At 50.2% G+C, this 19,936-nt stretch overlaps 1 protein-coding gene across 1 annotated transcript in view; it reads right to left on the minus strand.

The window, feature by feature from the left end:
* Positions 1–19,936, minus strand: part of CFAP45 (cilia and flagella associated protein 45) — a 35,107-nt gene that overhangs the window by 7,551 nt on the left and 7,620 nt on the right. The window contains exons 3-11 of the mRNA XM_077841025.1: positions 18,572–18,705; positions 14,815–14,959; positions 7,692–7,862; positions 6,232–6,410; positions 5,898–6,027; positions 5,333–5,479; positions 4,578–4,691; positions 2,858–3,051; positions 1,165–1,389 (exon numbers count right to left, since the gene is read on the minus strand). Coding sequence (XP_077697151.1) covers positions 1,165–1,389; positions 2,858–3,051; positions 4,578–4,691; positions 5,333–5,479; positions 5,898–6,027; positions 6,232–6,410; positions 7,692–7,862; positions 14,815–14,959; positions 18,572–18,705 — 1,439 coding nt within the window. The remainder of the gene's footprint in view (positions 1–1,164; positions 1,390–2,857; positions 3,052–4,577; positions 4,692–5,332; positions 5,480–5,897; positions 6,028–6,231; positions 6,411–7,691; positions 7,863–14,814; positions 14,960–18,571; positions 18,706–19,936) is intronic.

A 19,936-nucleotide genomic window follows, 5' to 3' on the forward strand; every position in this document is an offset into this window, starting at 1 on the left:
ACTCCAATTAATAGGGCAAGCTGCTGGGTACTGTCTCTTTAAAGGAATAAACGACCCTGATTTCTCTGAGTGATCCAGGACAGGGCTGGATGCTTCAAGGCAGATGGTTTTGGGGAAATTCAGGACTGGAAGGGTGTTGGGGTCTGTAGCGGGGCAGTTACCCCGCTCCTGAGAGAAAAGGCTAGGCTGATTGGGGAAGCAGCCACAGCTGAGGCCACGCCCCAATCAGGCCACAGCTGGCCCTGTTATAAGGGCTCAGGGAGGAGCTGGGTCAGTCTCTCTCTAGCTATGGCAAGAGAAGGACCTAGCTGTCAGGGAGAAAAGGGTACCTGGAGCGGAGCGGAGCGGAGCGGGGGGAAAGCTCCAGCCTGGCAACTCCCCAGGCTGAGGTCTTGGTAAAGGCCTATGCAGGGGCTGGGAGGTGCAGACCAGAGACAGGCAGAGGCAGCTGGTCCAATCTCCTTGCCAATGATGAGTGGCCATGACAGACTGCAGTTAGCCCCAGTAAGCGGGGGCTAAATGATGACTGGCAGTAGTCACTGAGGCAAGGTGAGTGAGAGGGTTGGGGCTTCCACTGGGAGGGGAGACCCAGAGTGTGGGGGTACTGCAGGGGCAGAACCCCAGGGCAAAGGGCACCGGGATCTGGAGGGAAACAGGGGCCAGCGGCAGGCAAGACACTGGCCAGTAGGAGGCGCTCTGTATGCTAAAGAGCTAATTCCCAAGACAACCAGCAGGAGGTGCTGTACCAGTGAGTTGGTGGTTTGCTACAGGGTCGTCCTCCCAGGTGTAACCAAAGTTGGTGGACGGCAGGGTGGGACTGTTATGTTGTGACAGGCTGCTGAAGTCAGAAGTGCTGACCCAGGGCTGCACAGCACACAGACGCTCAAGATATCGCATGCCTGTCTGCTGGCTGTTGGTATCTGAGCTGTGAACTATAGCAACAGAACATTTACAGCACTCAGGGTTACAGGGCACAACCCCTTACTGGTCTGGATTACACCCCAAAATGTAACGGGGTATCCTGCTGGACTGTGCTGCATGAGCAGTGACCCTCTAAGCCCTTCCCATGGCCTTTCCCAGCACTTGGAATGGGCTGATATCATGCCCAGCCCAGGAGCCCAGACTCCCAAGGCACAGGCCTCCTGCTTGGCCCTGCAACCTCACCTGAGCTCCTCTATCTTCTTCTTCTTGATCTCGCTGATACGCTCACTGCGCCGGCGTGCCTCTTCCTTCAGCCGCTTGCCCTCCTCGAAGGTAGCAATTCTTTCCTGCACCTGCTTCTGCTGATGCTCACGCACTTGGCGTCGCACCTGGTCGGCGTGCGTCACCTGCAGGGCTGCGCGTCGCTCCTGCTCCTTCCGTTCCTTCTCAATCTGATCCCGCTGGGCTCTGCAGGGAGACATTGGGCTGCATGACCCTTGTGCTTGAACTGCCGCCTGCCCCAGCAGCAGCGCTAGAAAGGCAAATAACCCTCTGTCCAAGGCTCTGGCCCATGCTGCAGCCATAGGTTCCTCCCGATGCATTCCGGTTTCACTTCCCCACTCTCATGCTACACACCCTCCCATGCAGACAAGGATTTCCTTGTTCCTGCTGCTGACTGCCCAGGCTGTGTCCTCCCCACCATGGCTTCATGGGGGAAGCTGGGCTCCCCAGGCAGATCTGTAATGGGCAGGCTCCCCGTGCAGTCCAAGGCAGATTGCAGTCTGAGCAGGCAGCTCAGGCCCAGTGTTTTGGCTGATGGCTGCTCAGCCTGGGAGCTGGGTGGGCACAGAGAGCAGCGTGAGCCTGACATACAGAGGGAGATTTTCTACAGAACCCTGCTTCCCACTACGCTGCTCAAAGCTGGAGGGGCAGAAATGACACAGTGCATGCTGGGTAGAATTTTCTGATCATGTGATCAAAGATCCACAAAACCATTGTCCATATAAAGAAAATTAATGGTGTGAAAAGCCTCTGAAGGAAACCCTGGTGCTGAGGGGGCAGGAGATCAGCCCCCAGTCCCTTCAGCACTGGACAGGGCAGAGGGAAGGTGCCCAACCAGGGGTGCTTCGCGTCGCTCCTGCTCCTTCCGTTCCTTCTCAATCTGATCCCGCTGGGCTCTGCAGGGAGACATTGGGCTGCATGACCCTTGTGCTTGAACTGCCGCCTGCCCCAGCAGCAGCGCTAGAAAGGCAAATAACCCTCTGTCCAAGGCTCTGGCCCATGCTGCAGCCATAGGTTCCTCCCGATGCATTCCGGTTTCACTTCCCCACTCTCATGCTACACACCCTCCCATGCAGACAAGGATTTCCTTGTTCCTGCTGCTGACTGCCCAGGCTGTGTCCTCCCCACCATGGCTTCATGGGGGAAGCTGGGCTCCCCAGGCAGATCTGTAATGGGCAGGCTCCCCGTGCAGTCCAAGGCAGATTGCAGTCTGAGCAGGCAGCTCAGGCCCAGTGTTTTGGCTGATGGCTGCTCAGCCTGGGAGCTGGGTGGGCACAGAGAGCAGCGTGAGCCTGACATACAGAGGGAGATTTTCTACAGAACCCTGCTTCCCACTACGCTGCTCAAAGCTGGAGGGGCAGAAATGACACAGTGCATGCTGGGTAGAATTTTCTGATCATGTGATCAAAGATCCACAAAACCATTGTCCATATAAAGAAAATTAATGGTGTGAAAAGCCTCTGAAGGAAACCCTGGTGCTGAGGGGGCAGGAGATCAGCCCCCAGTCCCTTCAGCACTGGACAGGGCAGAGGGAAGGTGCCCAACCAGGGGTGCTTCGCAACATCACTGGGAACTTGGTCCCTGAACTACCTGGCTCTCCGGGGCTGGGCCTCAGTTACTACATCAGTGACCCCACCAGCGCCACCTGTGCTACCTGAGGATCCTCTCGAACTCCTTGCGGTCCCGTTGCACCTGCACAGCCAGGCTGTGCTCCTTGTAGGCTATCTGCTCCAGCCGGCTCCTCTTCAGCATGGCCTCAGTCTCTGCCTTCCTCTGCGCAGCTTCCTTCTCCTTCTGGCGCAACTCTCGCTCGGTGGCCTCTTGGTTCCGCTTGGCCCGCAGCGCATCCTGCCAGGAAGGGAGAGCACTGACTCCCACTGTGAGCAGAGCAGGGACCCTAGCCCCACACACCTGATGCGGGGCCCAGGACAGACAGCCCCTGTTGCTGCTCAGGACCTTGGGCTCCCTTTGTCTGGGTTACAGAGGAAACAGCTGGATTCTGTCCTGCCTCTTGCCCCACAGCACAGCATCCAGCTATGTGTATGCTCCTACTAGTGATGCAGGATGGACCCAGCCAGAGTGGCTGAGCATGGGCAGAGCCAGTGGTGCTGGACGTTACAGAAACCTTATTAGACTTGGGATCTGAGCTGAACGGAGAGAAGAAAGATACAGAACAATGTGCTGGTGCCATCTATGAGTTATGCTGGCACCCAGCTCACAGCCTCATGGTCCTTCAGAGCCAGTGATCATCTATAGCAGGGGTAGTCAATACGCGGACTGTGGGCCAAATCTGGACTGCCAGATGCTTTTGAACAGACCCTGAAATTTTTTTTCTGACTTATTATCGTTGTTGTTGTGTGTGGTTTTTTTAAATTTTCTCTGGAGTGTGGATCTGGACTGTACCTTGACAAAAAATAGACTATCCCTGATCTATAGGACGCTGCAGGCACCTCCTGAGCAAGGCAGGCTGCTGGGAGCGCATAACACAGGTTCTAGTGGGTCCACTGAGGGGCTGGTAGGATCTCCAGAGCTGTGGGCTGGGGCCACCTGAGAAACCTGCCTCCTACCCCATTATGGCAGCAAGGCCTGGCTGTGCTCCTGAGGTTGCCTCTCCAGGACAAAGAGCAGAGCTTTCTCAGCTAGGTTACAGACCTGTGGACACAGGTTTCTCATGTCTCCCTTGCTTTGCTGTGAGACCCCCACGAGGTATGTGAGGCAGCAGCATCATTCCTGGTCCCTTGCCAAGGTGAGGGATGGGGTGAGACCTCCTCCCAGGGCAGGGGAAGGGAAGGCTGCTCTACACCACAGTGCCTCAACAGGGCAACACAACTGGTTTAACAAGGTCCATTTCTCAGTGCGTTTCACTGAAATATTCCCCCTCCTCGCAGCAGCATGGGCTGAGTGATGGGCTCCTGGCAGGACAGCCAGCAGAGAAGAGAAGCTCCAGCTTCTCCATCTTATCTCTGTCCCAGCTGCCCTTGCTAGCCCCTTGCCAGCTCCAGCAAGGGGGACAGACATTCTGTGTGAAGGGAAGCTGCTAATTCCTTGGGGCTGGGGAACATGCTGCTCAATGCAAGTCTGTTAAGAGAATGCAGCATCTCCCCTGGCCCCTTGCTTGGCCCCTCCGCCCACTGGCTCTGGAGCGTGCAGACGTAATGCACTCTGACCAGGTGTCCTGGCCAGGGGGTGCCGCCCACCCATGCCCCCTTCACCACTAGGGCTCTAGGGACTGGCCTGGCAAGAGGAACCATTCCCCTGCTGCTCCCATTGGGTTTCTTGAGGTTTTGACGTGGCTGGGATGGGATGGAAGCAGGGGAGAGAGAGGTAGGGAGGGAGATGGACTGGCATGGGGGCAGGCTTTGCGAGCATGTTACCTGCTCTGCTTGGTAATCCTGGGCCTTTTCCTGCATCGCCCTTAGACGTGCCGTCTCCATCTCCTTCTCCCGACGGATCTTCTCCTGTTCAGCCTCGAACTCTGCTTCCCGTGCCTGGGCCAGGCAAACAGCGCCGGGTCAATGAACTGCACCCGGGCTGTTAACAGTAACCCTTCCCCGTCGCCAACCCGTGCGAGTGCACAGCATAATACACACCCAGCGTCTCTGTCTTTCGCTCACACACACATCTCTGAACCCCTGTATAACACTGGCCAGAGAACTTCCCCCAAATAATTCCTAACACAGATATTTAGCTACACATCCAGACTCGTCAGTGATGGAGAATCCACCACGACCCTTAGTAAATTGTTCCCCTTCTTGTCTGGACTCCTTACAGGGGCCAGCATCTAGCTCTCCAGACATGCTCCCTCTGTTCTCAGCTGAACAATGCTCACGAGCAGAAAACGTGGTACATACAGATGTGTGTCTCTGCCTGTGGGATATGGACATCCATCAGCACAGACGGATCTCGCTGACAGATTCACAGATGTTCATGCCAGAAGGAACCATTATGATGATCTAGTCTCAAGTCCTGCATAGCACAGGCCAGAGAACCTCAACCCTCACCCAGTAATTTTTGCACCAGGCCCAGAACTCCTGGCTAAACTAGAGCAGAACCTTCATGGTGACATGCAGCTCAATTTACTGGGCAGGAATGCCACCTGGTCTCTTGTCCCCCTGCCCACAGAACATACTATTTTCTGCTTCTGGTACTCCAGCACCCGCTGGTCAGCCATCCTCTCCTGGGCCAGCTGCTCCTCCTTACGCTGCTGGTTTTCATCATTGATACGTTTAATCTCAGCCTGAATTTTCATCTTCTGATCATGTCTGTGCTCCATGTCCTGAGAAAGGTACAAGACAAGGTGGCCATGAGAGAGGGACCCCAGGAAGATGGCCCCAGCCCCGGCCCATTCTTGCTTTGGCATTTGCCTGGAGCCTTCCTGGTACCATGCACCAGGAGGGACAGAGGGGCCAGCTACTGGGCTGGGGTTGAAGAGCCCACTTTCCAATTGCTCACTTTCCAAGTGGGCTCCTTGTCTGCTTCCCATAGTCCTCAACCGTGAGGAGATTAACTAGCTCTGGGCTGCCCCTTCCCCTGGCCCCAGGGGATACTAGAGAGCCGGAGTCTGAGTCTCCTCTCACATGCGCTGGGTTGGCAGCAGAGCTCCTCCTCATTTACACTGCTGGGAGCGAGAGAAGAGTGGTTGGACGGGCTCAGAATCAATCTCTGACACCTCACCTTACATATATCTCTCTTACCCTCAGGTCTTCCATCTGCATTTGCTCCAGATAATCCAGCATCTCCTGGGCCTCCTGATCCCGCTGCTCCGCCTTCATAGCCCTCTCCTCTTGGTTTTTCTCTATCTGCTTGATGATATGTTGCCTCCCTCTGAGAACAGGACACAACAATGTCTCTGGCAGGGAGACATGAGTGGCCCATCATATTGTCCCTGGCACAAATGCCTGCAAAACCTGCCTTGAGGGCTGCTATGCTGGGTGCCTGTCACCTTGCACTGGAAGTGGGAAGTGCTGGGAGAAGGGCTGCACTATGACTAGCTCTGCCCAGTGCTGGGGGAGGGGCATTCCTGCTCACCTGATCTGCTCCTCCTTCCTCTTCTGCTCCAGCTCCTCCTGCATCTTGGTGGCTTTCTGCCTCTCCACCTCCATCATCTGGTCCAGGCGCTTCTCCTCCCCCTCCAGCTCCTTCTCAATCAGCTGTTTCTCCAGCATCTGTGCATCGCGGATCGCCTGGCACTTTGCGTTCAGGATCATCTGTGGGGACATAGGGGTGACAGTGGACGAGAAGCTGGATATGAGTCAGCAGTGTGCCCTTCTTACCAAGAAGGGCAATGGCATTTTGGGATGTATAAGTAGGGGCATAGCGAGCAGATAGAGGGACGTGATCATTCCCCTCTATTCGACATTGGTGAGGCCTCATCTGGAGTACTGTGTCGAGTTTTGGGCCCCACACTACAAGAAGGATGTGGAGAAATTGGAGAGAATCCAGCGAAGGGCAACAAAAATGATTAGGGGTCTGGAACACATGACTTATGAGGAGAGGCTGAGGGAACTGGGATTGTTTAGTCTGCAGAAGAGAAGAATGAGGGGAGATTTGATAGCTGCTTTCAACTACCTGAGAGGTGGTTCCAGAGAGGATGGTTCTAGACTATTCTCAGTGGTAGAAGAGGACAGGACAAGGAGTAATGGTCTCAAGTTGCAGTGGGGGAGGTTTAGGTTGGATATTAGGAAAAACTTTTTCACTAGGAGGGTGGTGAAACACTGGAATGCGTTACCTAGGGAGGTGGTAGAATCTCCTTCCTTAGAAGTTTTTAAGGTCAGGCTTGACAAAGCCCTGGCTGGGATGATTTAATTGGGGATCAGTCCTGCTTTGAGCAGGGGGTTGGACTAGATGACCTCCTGAGGTCCCTTCCAACCCTGATATTCTATGACAAAGAACCACACTGGCTCAACCTTGCACACGGGGGAGGAGAAGGGAGAGACAGTTCAAGGAGAAAGAAACAGACCATGATCTAGGGGTTAGAGCAAAGAATTAGCTCTATTCCCAGCTATACCACTGACTCACCGTGTGCCCTCGGGCACGTCACTTAACCTTTCTGCACCCAGGTTTCCTCACATCTGAGTACAGCAAGGACTGCATGGCACAGGAGGCTGGTAATGACCCAAAGAGCTTCCCCCCACAGGTAACCAGTTCATATCCAGCCCAGGTCAGTAGTGACCATAAGTCCTTGCTATCAGATGGCTGTCCAGTGGTACCATGTGGAATGAGTCTTGGTCCCACTCCTCGTAGACAAGTCATGATCTGCACCATCACAGCAGACACCTTCACTGACAGCTATCGCACAGGGGCCAAGAAGACTCAGCTTCCCTCTCCCTTTACAGGGTCCCTCCAGGGCAAGGCTGAGCTTGCCCTGCTTTGGATAAACCTGGCTCTGAGTGCCATGGGTCAGTGGGTACAGCACTGACCTGCTTCACAGAAGGGCCTAGTTATTGGGGAGAGGGGCAGACTGCAGAACAGAGAGCCCGGGACCCCACCTCGCTGAGCTCCTTGACCTCGTCCTCCTGCTCCATGCGCATCCTGTTGGCCCGCTGCAGCAGGTACTGGGCTCGCTCCTTGGCCTCCTCCTCCAGGTCACTCAGCTTCTCCTTTTTCTTCTGCACTATCCCCTTCAGCTTCATGACGTTCTTGCGCTCATTCACCCCAGCCTGGAGGGGAAAGGCAGGCTGCTGACAGAGGGATCCCCACACCACATTCCTGGCGCTGAAGAGACTGGCTGACCCTCGCTCCAGAGTGCTGTCACAAGCCAGATTCGTCTGGGCCAGCACCACCATGACACCATATCTGGGTGGGGTTGACCTGAACTGTGGGGAGTGCTGGGCCTGCCTGGGGGGTGCTTCAGGGAGGCAGCAGTGCTGAGGAAGACGCTCGAATCCTATCGTCTCCGAGACAGGAGAGCTGCCCGGAACCATGGGCTCTGTGATATACCCCCTCATCCTGTGTTCATGAGCCAGCGGCTTTGTACAGAAGGCTCCTTCCTACATGGGATCCCTGAGTTTGGTAGCAACCACCCAAGCCCATTAAATGAGCCACTCTCTCCACTGCCAGAACTTCCTGAGATTGTAGCACTGCTGTCTCCCCACCCCACAGGGGGTGAGGATTCTCACTGGGATATGAACTGTGGGGACTGGCTGATCCCTACACCCCTCCATCAGAGCCTGGGCTTGCTCTCTTGGGTCCCAGTGTAGGGTACAAGTTCCATGTCTCTGCTGCTAGGAGCATTTGGGTGGAGAGCTCTTTCCAGATCTCTGCCAATTGCTAGGAGCCACCACAGGTCACTCTGGAGCACAATGACCCTTCTTCCCTGACAGGGAAGCAGTTTGGGGTTAGCAGCATAAACAGTTCGCTGGCCCATAGACATGAGCTTGTCCAGGGGCTTCCTCTGTAAAGCCCTACATGGTTTGGGGCCTGGCTGGTCACAAACCCCACCCCCTCCTTGCAGTCTGCACCCCACTGTGACACTCTGTACCTCGGGGGAAGACCCTACACCCCCACGTTCATCTTTCTAAAATGATGGTGTGGTATCCAATGCAAACTTTGTCATGTTAGGTGTCTTCAGAAGGCTCATAATGCACCGAGCATAGTTGTTATAGTAAGGTGTCAAGGTTCCTTCCCCACTCTGAACTCTAGGGTACAGATGTGGGGACCTGCATGAAAGACCCCCTAAGCTTATTCTTACCAGCTTAGGTTAAAAACTTCCACAAGGTACAAACTTTGCCTTGTCCTTGAACCTTATGCTGCCACCACCAAGCGTGTTAAACAAAGAACAGGGAAAGAGCACACTTGGAGACATCTTCCCCCCAAGCCCTACACCCCCTTTCCTGGGGAAGGCTTGATAAAAATCCTCACCAATTTGCATAGGTGAACACAGACCCAAACCCTTGGATCTTAAGAACAATGAAAAAGCAATCAGGATCTTAAAAGAAGAATTTTAATTAAAGAAAAAATAAAAGAATCACCTCTGTAAAATCAGGATGGTAACTACCTTACAGGGTAATCAGATTCAAAACACAGAGAATCCTTCTAGGCAAAACCTTAAGTGACAAAAACACACAAAAACAGGAATATACATTCCATTCAGCACAGCTTATTTACCAGCCATTTAAACAAAAGGAAACCTAATGCATTTCTAGCTAGATTACTTATAAACAAGTTCTAATGCACCATTCCTGTTCTGTTCACGGCAAAAGCATCACACAGACAGACAGACCCTTTGTTCCCCCCCTCCAGCTTTGAAAGTATCTGTCTCCTCATTGGTCATTTTGGTCAGCTGCCAGCGAGGTTATCTTAGCTTCTTAACCCTTTACAGGTGAAAGGGTTTTGCCTCTGACCAGGAGGGATTTTATAGTTCTGTATACAGAACGGTGGTGACCCTTCCCTTTATATTTATTACATAAGATTACAGGGGGGATATTTTGGGGGAAGATGTCTCCAAGTGGGCTCTTTCCCTGTTCTTTGTTTAACATGCTTGGTGGTGCCAGCATAGGGTTCAAGGACAAGGCAAAGTTTGTACCCTGTGGAAGTTTTTAACCTAAGCTGGTAAGAAAAAGCTTAGGGGGTCTTTCATACAGGTCCCCACATCTGTACCCTAGAGTTCAGAGTGGGGAAGGAACCTTGACAGTTAAAATTTCATGTATATAGTTATGAGGCTGAAAATGAACCCTCATGGCTAAAAGCAAGCCCATGCAAAAACTCTCCAAGAACAGAGAGGCAGTTCATGCCTCGTCAGGGCATGCATGGGACAAACCCAGCCCAGCCTCACAGGAACAAAGGGCACTGGCCTACGCATCAACAAAAGAATCTGATATACCCTTGAGGGAGTCACCCCCTTCCTTTGGGCATTTTTGGGACTACAATGAGGTAATGCTCACCTGACTCTGAAGGGGGGAGGGAGGAAGCCAAGAGGGAAGAAAGGACATGATAAAAGGGAGAGACGTTTTCCATGCTCATTCTCTCTCTTCCACCTACATCTGCAGACACCACCACCACCAACTGAAGCGCTGATCAAAGGGGCAAGCCTGACTGAAAAGTAACCAGCCAGCCTGTGGTGAGAAGCATCAAAGTTTTTAAGGACATTGAAAGTGTTCAGATCAGCTTAGAATGCGTTTTGCTTTTATTTCATTTGACCAAATCTGACTTGTTATGCTTTAGAAAAGAAAAGGAGGCAGCCAGGGAGGAAGCTGCACACAGAAGGGCCATGCAAGACAGAGAGAGAGAGAGCAAGAAGAAAGGAGAGAGAGCGAGAGTGAAAACATCAACTGGACCTGCTAGAGAAGCAGAACCGGAACCTGCTGACCTCAATGACTCCCATCACTCCAAAAATTCACAAATGGGAACACTTCTGTCCTGCATACAGTGAGGACAATGATATTGCTGAATATCTGACTACCTTCGAAAGGCTGTGTGTAATACATGAAATCCTTGATAAGAGTTCCTACCCTGATTACAAAATTAACTGGTAAAGCTGAAAATGTATTCAATGGAACGCCTATTGACGATGCTTTAGACTATTGTAAATTTAAAGATACTGTTTTGCGAAGTTTTCAGATTACCCCTGGAACATAGAGTTAAATTTAGGAATCTTAAAAGGGATATTGGTATGAGTAATGGGGAATATGTAAGCAAAATGGAAGATTTGTTGAGAAAATGGGTGAGGGGTACGGAGGTGGCAAGTTTTGAGGGAATGTTGGATCTTGCTGCTCAAGAGCATTTCCTAAGCATATGTGAGGCTGACGTGAAGCAGTGTCTATGGGACAAAGATGTCAAGTCTGTGGATGAGAGAGCTTTTTTTGCTGATGCCTTTGAGCAGACTCAGAAGTCTATTGAGGGCACGCCCCAGAAAGAGGGGTTTAAAACTGGTGGGAAGGGAGGATCCCATTTTGCCCCTGGGAAGAGAGAAGGGGGCTGGGAGACTAAACAGTCTCTTACCCAAAAACATTCCTCTACTGACAGGTTTCAGAGTAGCAGCCATGTTAGTCTCTATCTGCAAAAAGAAAAGGAGTACTTGTGGCACCTTAGAGACTAAAAAATTTATTTGAGCATACGCTTTCGTGAGCTACAGCTCACTTCATCGGATGCATGCAGTGGTAACTCTCATCCCAAATCTCCTGTAAAAGCAGAAGAGCCCAGAAGGTGCAATCAGTGTAATTACACTGATCACCTAAGCAATAGATGCCCGGTGCTAGGAGGAAGCAGGCAAACAATAGCTCATGTTAGTTCTGCTGTCCTCAACACAGAAACCCCCCAAGCAATGGAAACCTATTATACTTGTTCTGTGAGGTTAGTCTCTGCAGAACCAGATATGGAGCATGTTAAGGCTGTCTGTCCAAACTGATGGCAGGGAATACTTGGAGCAGAGGGATACAGGGGCCCAGATCTCTCTGTTTAAGTGGAGTGTGGTCCTAAAGGCCACTATGTTGCCTGGCCAAATGGGAGAGATTGTGGGGGTGGGTGAAAGCAGATTCCTCATACCACTATCTAAAATCCATTGGTTTGGAAAGTGTTTTGACTGTGGGGGTAATGGAACACCTCCTATTTGACCTGCTCCTTGGTAATGATTTTTTTCTGTGTAGCTCAGGTTAAAGTATTTGCCTGTAGCAGGAGGGAGTGTTATGCTGGGACCCGTGAGGGGAAGGGGGAAGGTCTCAGGAACTGCTGAGAGAATGGGAAAGAGTCTCCTTGATACTTCTGCAGCTGGGGGAAGCAGTGTGCTTCCTGGTGAGAGGGTGGTTGAGACCAACTCCTGCACTGCAGCTGGAGGCAACACCACATCAGGAAGGGATGGGAGTGTAATACCTGCCAGAGAGAGAATTGTTCAGGTTGTTAGTTGCTAGCAGGTCGCAGCTGAACCAGAGGCAAAACCAGCTCAAGGGAGCAGAGAGCAATGTGTCCAGAGGAGAGCCCAGAGAAGGGGCAGGAGATCTCAGAAACCACTGAGGTGGGTGAGGATTCCTGTGACTCTGTAACACAGGGAAGCAGGGTGCTTCCAAGTATGGGAGGGGCTGAGACTAGCTCCTTTCCAGCAGAAGGCAACATGTCCTCAGGCACAGGGGCAGGAGAAGTGCTGTCAGTGATTAAGGAAACTGTCCCAGTTGTTAGCTGACAGAGTTCTGCAGCTGAAGGAAGGGGCCCAGAGGAGGAAACTGAGGAAGGAATAGTGGGGGTAAAGGAATGTCTCCTCACTAGACACTTGGGGCAGGATGCCCAAGACACTAGGAGGATGGCTGGGTCAGCATCTGTGCACCCAGGCACTCAGCCTGTGACCCAGGTTTTGAGAAGGAACTGTGTCACTGACCTCCTGGAGGAGAGCAGTCACACAGCTGACTTCTCAGGGACAGAGACAGGGGTGATGGAGGGTACCCCAATCCAAGTCCCAGTTTTTCAGGATGCTATTCCTGATAAGAAAAGGAGTACTTGTGGCACCTTAGAGACTAACAAGTTTATTTGAGCATAAGCTTTCGTGACCTACAGCTCACTTCATCGGATGCATCTTGTATTCCTGATAAGTTTTTGGAAAGTAACTGTGTCTCTTTACATCAAGATGCAGCTCCAACGCCTGTAACAACAGAGGAGTTGAGACCAGGAAATTGCGAGGTGGTCGTCTGCCAGAATACAGACGACCCAACTCACCGAAGTGGGGGTGCTTTCCCCCAGGCTGGTGAGACACAGAGAGCAGTTAAGGGAAAGCTGCTGGGAAAGGTTGAATCTGATCAAAGGGTAAATACACCTAGCCCAGAGAGCACAGATCACAGCCCTCCAGGGGGCAGGGAAGGACTCAGTGCTGGGAGGGGGAAACACAGGGTAACCCCAAAAGGGGAGCTACATATGTACAGTCCTGGGGTTGGGAGACAGCTCCCCAAAGGGCCTTCGAGGACCTAGACCCTTATCTTGCCAGACCTTGAGATACCAAAATGCCAGAAACATGATTAAATTAAGAGCCCACACAAAGGGAAACACTGGAGGGAAAAAAGCCAGTGACTAATTATATGGGAGAGAGTCAAAGGACACCATGAGTAATGAACAAACTAACCTCAAACTACACTAACTGAACAGAGGGCATGGTATCATAAAGATACTTGTAAACACCCATCTGTGATAAATATTTGGGTATTAATGTTAAGTTTTGGGGATAAGAATTTCAACACAGATGTTAAACCTTATGATAACGCTACTTTTCAATTAATACCTGTAAACAGGTTTAAAGCTTATCACAGCAGAGAAACCATTAAAAAAAAAACCTCCTGGTTTGCTGTGTGTGACTGGGAAAACTGAGGCATGCTGCCTCATGGCCTTAATGGCAGGACGCCAAGAGAACTATAACAAACTGCCTTTGAGAAAGTTTACTGCAAGAGGGTTAGTCACTGAATAACAGGGGAGGTGTGATGCTCTGTAACCTGGGGGAACACCCTACACCCCCATGTTCATCTTTATAAAATGATTGTTTGGTATCCAATGCAAAGTTTGTCATGTTGGGTGTCTTCGGAAAGCTCCTAATACACTGAGCATGGTTGTTATAGTAATTGTTGCAGTAATGTTATAGTAAGGTTATAGGTTATAATTTCATACATAGGTATGAGGGACATAGTACATAGTTATGAGGCTGAAAATGTATCCTCATGGCTTAAAGCAAGCCCATGCAAAAAGTCTCCAAAAACAGAGGCAGTTCACGCCTTGTCAGGGCATAAATGGGACAACCCCAGCCCAGCCTCACAGGAACAATGGACACTGGCTTAGGCAGCAATGATAGAATCTGTTAGACCCTTGAGGCAATCACCCCCTTCCTTTGGGTAGTTTGGGACTGCAATGAGGTAATGCTCACCTGACTCTGAAGGGGGTGGGGGGAGCAAAGCCCAGATGAAATGCTGATCAAAGGGGCGAACCTGACTGAAAAGTAACCAGCCAGCCTGTGGTGAGAAGCATCAAAGTTTTTAAGGACATTGAAAGTGTTCAGATCAGCTTAGAATGAGTTTTGCTTTTATTTCATTTGACCAAATCTGACTTGTTATGCTTTGACTTATAATCACTTAAAATCAATCTTTATAGTTAATAAATCTGTTTATCCTACCTGAAGCAGTGTGTTTGGTTTGCAGTGTCAGAGGCTCCACTGGGATAAGAAGCCTGGTACATATTAATTTCTTTGTTAAATTGATGAACTTATATAAGTTTGCAACATCCAGTGGGCATAACTGGACACTGCAAGACTGAGGTTCCCAGGGTTGTGTCTAGATATGGGCTAGTATCATTCGCTTGCAAGTAGCTGGGAGCAGCTGATATGCCAGAGGCTGTGCATGAACGGCCCAGGAGTGGGGTTCTCACCGCAGAGCAGGGTAAGGCTGGCTCCCAGAGTCAAGGATGGGAGTGGCCTTTACTGGCCTAGCAGATCAATGGTCCAGACAACACCAGAGGGGAATGTCACACCCCCCTCCCCCTCTGTCTAGCCCAATGTCTAGCTCTGGCAGGCAACAGCTGGACCCAGCACACCACGAATGCCTGGGGTGGCTGCCTTTCCCCAGCAAGTCAACCCTACGTGGCCATTTCAAACAGCATCCTGGAATCTGCCTACAAACCAGCTGACAAAAGGAAGCAACAGGAGACACATACTATAACAGCTTCCTTCTCTGCCTTGAGGGCTGCTATGCTGGCCTCACGCTCCTCCTTGGTCAGTACTCGGGATGCGGTCTTAATGCGGTGGAAATCCTCTGGGCTCATAATGAGGGATTCTCCTGATGGGTCCTCTGCAGGAACACTGGCAGAACAAGTGAGCAGGGCACAGAGAGCAGAGTCACTGACATAGATTCTCCCTACCCCACACCTCGCACACACTTCCCCATAACCACATCAGCCTGGGCAATGTCTGGTGGTTTCCTGTGTGGAGAACAGACCCTGTGGTGCTGCCTGCAATAAGGGTTACCGGATCCATGGAAGGACCATGAGGGATTTGGGTGTAAAGTCACTGGCACTGCCTTTGGCCCAATGCCTATTTCATTATTTATACGAAGTGGAACACCTTCACCAGGAGATATGGAGAGTCTGGCTCCAGAACACCCCATAGCCCTGTGATTAGGGCACTCACCTGAGAGGTGAGAAACCCTTGTTCAAATCTGTTCTCCTCATCAGGCAAAGGGGGAAATTGAATCAGGGTCTCCCACACCCAGGTGGGTTCATAATCGCTGCACTGAAGGGTATGGGGGAGTTCCTCCTTGTCCCCTCTCCCTGGCCAGTTTGTGTAGTTAGGCATTCTTAGAGCACACAGATCAGAGCAGGCCCTGCAGGCAGGATAGGTTTGAGGATCACATTAGGAAATAGGCAGACACCCAAACCCCCATGGGAGTAGTGTCCATGCCTCGAGGCAAAAACTTAAGTGCCTTGGGGACTTTTACAATGAACATGTAGGTGTCTACAGGGTTAGGGAGCAGCTGAGCAGGGATTTGGTGAACTGCCGTGGTACCCAAATCTGGACCTTTGTGTATATGGGCCAAAGTGCCTGGGCATAGTCTAGTGTGGGGAGTAGGCAATGGTGCTTCAGGAGAAGCACTGTCAGATTAGTGGGGAAGGAAGATCCCCAAACCCCAGTGAGAGCAGCATGCTATCACATGCTGGGCAAACTGACCTCACTCCAAGAGTGACGGTGTTTAGACATGTTCAGTGATACTGTGTAAGTGCAGAAAATCAAAGACTCCCCTTCATGCGACTCCAGTGCAAACATTGAAACCATCAAACACATCATAATGCAGAACTCCAAATACGGATTCAAAGGTGAACTGGGTGATATCCACAATGTCACAGAGCAGGCCTTGAAATGGCTTATCGACCTGCAAGTGCATCTACAGAATGTTGCTCTGCAGATCCCATACATGCACATGAGAGAGAGGGGCAGCACAAAGACAATCATGACTAAGCCCAAGCCCAAAGCCTATAGGCCAGCTTTCCTCCAGGGACTGGATTTGATCCATATGGAGTTTGGATAGAAGCACATGGTACCGAACAGCACAAGGTGCATCTGTGACAGCATGATGCCAACAGGTCATTTCCTGTGGACTCCCCATAAGTTTGACTGGAATCACAAAAACACTACGTGTGGAGCTATTTAGCCCCTGATAAAAGAAGTTCAAAACATTTCAGAGTCGGACTTGAATTTCCCAACTTTTTGTGAAAGCAGCTCAACTGTCATCCTGGTGCTTTCACCAGTTTCAGTGGGACATGATCATCTTCACTGCCTGTCCTCAACAGCAGGTCAGCACTGCTGTGCACTGTCAAACAGCTGTTGTCCTCCACTGTAGTAGTAGGATTTTGTGTTTGTATTTTGTATAATTTTAAATAAAAAATAATAATGTAGTATGCATTAAATGTATTGATGTATGATTCAATCATATTCTGCCAGCCACTCTTTCTGAAAGCAGAAAGGAATGGCCTAGTGTGCCATTGGTAAAGATGCATTAGCCAAAATCTTGTGTCCGAAGCTAATTTCAAGGCAGTGACAGACTTTTAGGATCACCACTTTGTTGTAGGTTTAGCATTTTAAAATAAGTAAAAAAATGCAATGATCAACCTAGCTGTCCACTAGATTGATCTGGACTCTGGACTGGTAACTATAACATTGACTGGCAGGACAGTGTGTGTGTGTGTATTTGAATGCATATGCTAATTGTTGTATACCCAATAAACATGGCGTATTGCCTTTTCCCCTGAAAAAGATTCTGTGTACTTCTTATAAGCATAACACCACCCCAGTGATGTTTGCATTTCAGAAATGGATGATGTAATAATCCCTGTGCCTAGTTTGTACAGCAATTTGTTGAGATTGCAAAGTGTATTGAGTCTCTAGGGAAAGAAGATACCAGGAAAATATAAGGACACTCTCCTAACCAGGAAACAGAAAACACCTGTATGCTGCACACATTGCTGACAAATGACCCTTAAAGGGTTAATATCTTTATAGAAGGCAGTGTAGTTTCCTGTAATGAGAACAGAATGAGGAAGCAGAAGCAACTGAATTCTAGTCCAGGTTCTGCAGCTGACTCACTGCGTGACCTAGGGGAAGCTGACTGTGCCTCCATTTTCCCAGTTGTAAAATGTGGATAATATGGGTCTAGTTCCTGGGGGAGTTCTAAGAAATAAATGACTCTGTGTATTATTCAGATACCATGGTGATGGGCGCGGTATAAGAACTCGAATAGAAGAGAATGTGTAAGGCACTTTGAAGATGTTCCGTGCTAAGTATTTAATAATTATTAGTAGTATTATTATATGTTGCCTTTCATCCACCCACATAAATAGTGATACCTGCTGAACGATTTCTTCAAAGAGGGCAGCAGCAGACAGGATTCTAGAAACACTTCAAAGAATGGTTAATAGTAATAATAATAATATCATTGCTGTACTCAGAACCTTTCATCCCACAGGATCCAAAACAGCCACCTTGTCAAATGAGACATTAACCTAAGTGCCTCGGTGTTTGGTTGCCCAGTCTGAGACATCTTGGGCCTGATTTTCAGGCACTCCCATTGACTTCTGTTGGCGCTCTGGCTGCTCAGCATCTCTAGAAGTCAGCTCTCCGGGGTCTCAAACTGGGTGCCCAAAAAATTGGAGTGCTCAGCATCAGTAGCCACCTTGAAAACGTTAACCAGAGTGCCTTGGATCATTTCACCTACCACAAAAATGAACCCACCTCTGGAGTGAGATGCAATGGCTGTTTAACAATGCACAGTAACACTACACAATAGTTCAAGCCAGGAGGTGAAGAAGCCTGCATGAAGTTAAAACTGCAGGGAAAATTTAGGGAGGCAGAAAGTAATTGTCCTGGCCAAATACCAGTTCAGACAATAGCCCTATTCTTGCAAAGTGCTGCAGGTTCTTTAATGAGTAATCATGGCCCTTCTTTTACATTTCAGTCCTGCTTAGAAAACATTCCTGGAGCAATCCACAGCCCTGTCTGCTGGGTGTTGACAATGCACTATTTTCTGTACTTAGGCTGCCTTTCACACATAGGGGAACATATGGGACAGTGTTTGACCAATCACTGCTTATGTCTTGAAGGTGCTCTGTGCTGCTCCTGCCCTGCATATACTATTGACTGAACAAGAGGGGCCTGTAATGTGGCCACTGAGGGAGGGAACTTTATAGAGCAGGGTGCTAACAGTGCTCTCTGACCGGCTCTCAGGAGGAGTCATTCCCCTCCACGGTGCGTAACTCACTTCACACCTCAGACCAGACATTCCAGGGGATTGCCACTTGCTTCATCTACAGGAGACTACACAGTAAGGGCTAGCCTAGCACTGTAGCACTTTCATGGGACAGGCATGCAGCCCCATGGGGTCCCTAACACAACCTCAAAGCAGAGGCTCAGGTGCTGGCTTACACGAGATCACGGATGAGGTCCCTGGTGATGAGGCGGATGGTCTCAGGTTTGTGGCCCCAGCCACAGGCAGAGGGTGATTTCTGGACATCCCGTAGGATCACTAGGGGGCTGCCAGAGCATGATCGCTGCAGGTTCTGAAAGAAAGAAAGAAAGAAGTGGGGTCTTCTCAGGGTTGCTCATTGCTCCCCGCACAAAACACACCTTTGGAATCCTGATGTGTCTCTCCCCTGGCTCCTGTGCATGGCTGTACCATTGTGTGAGCACTAACCCCCAAGCACTAACTTACCACAGAACATTTATGACCCTTTCTGGCAAACATCCTGACAGACTACTGGGTCAGGGAACTGGAGCTGAAGCTTTTCACCTGGTTCTAATCCAGGCCAAACACCCAGCCCCTTTCTAGCCCCAGTCACCAGAACCTGAAGGATATTCTCTCCTAACAGCTGTTTAGGTGCCAGCATCAGCCCTAGTCCATGAACATTTGGCTGAACTGAGCTGACATTGTTCACAATCCACCTGCCTAATGCCCCAGAAATAGCCGTACTTACTCTGATTGGGGCCTGGCAGAAGCAAAAAGCTAAAAGCAGAAAGGAGTGACGACGAGGTTTGGATTCTGTAGGAGCCAAGCATCCAGCCCCTGTCATAGACACTGGATCCTGCAGAACAGATTAATTCAGCCCTAGAAATGAACCTTCCAAAGAATAATTTTCCCTAAAGCTGGTCCTGCCCCCATTCATTTGAGCTGACATTGCCACCTAGTGAACAATCCAGCACACTCCAGGGGTGATTCAGCTAGACCAGCCTGAAGGCACTTGTGCTGTCTTCTAATACAAAAACATGTATCAGTACAAGCGGTTTGCTAATGCACCATGGAGGTAAAAAGTTCAAATGCACAAACCCAAGAAACTGAAAGGTGATGGTCTCCAGAACAATGCTAACGGAGCCATGCAGCACTCCTGGAGATCAGAGATGGACTGTGGTGCTGGGACAGACCCAGTGCAGAATGGTCCCAGGGTGGCGAATGCAGCGTACTGAATAGTGATGCGTCTGTAGTACCTCAAAGCTCTTTGCACACCTGGACTAATTAATCCCATGAGACAAAGCAAACCTTATTACACCCATTTTACAGATGGGGGAAACAGACCCAGAGTGGTCAGACTGGGTCCTGTGACACATGCCTAGAAACAGATGTGCAATGTGGCTAAGATAAATGCTGCTCTGGGGATTGTAACTTTGGATCATCCTGATTTGTCTGTGTCAGAATTCTCAAGATTAATATAATCTACCTGTCAATATAGCATCTAAGTGGCAAATGATGAAATAACAGTGTTAGCACTGAATTACCTACCCTTTAACACAAAGAAA

Source organism: Eretmochelys imbricata, chromosome 24 (genome assembly GCF_965152235.1).
Source record: "Eretmochelys imbricata isolate rEreImb1 chromosome 24, rEreImb1.hap1, whole genome shotgun sequence".
Taxonomy (NCBI): Eukaryota; Metazoa; Chordata; order Testudines; family Cheloniidae; genus Eretmochelys; species Eretmochelys imbricata.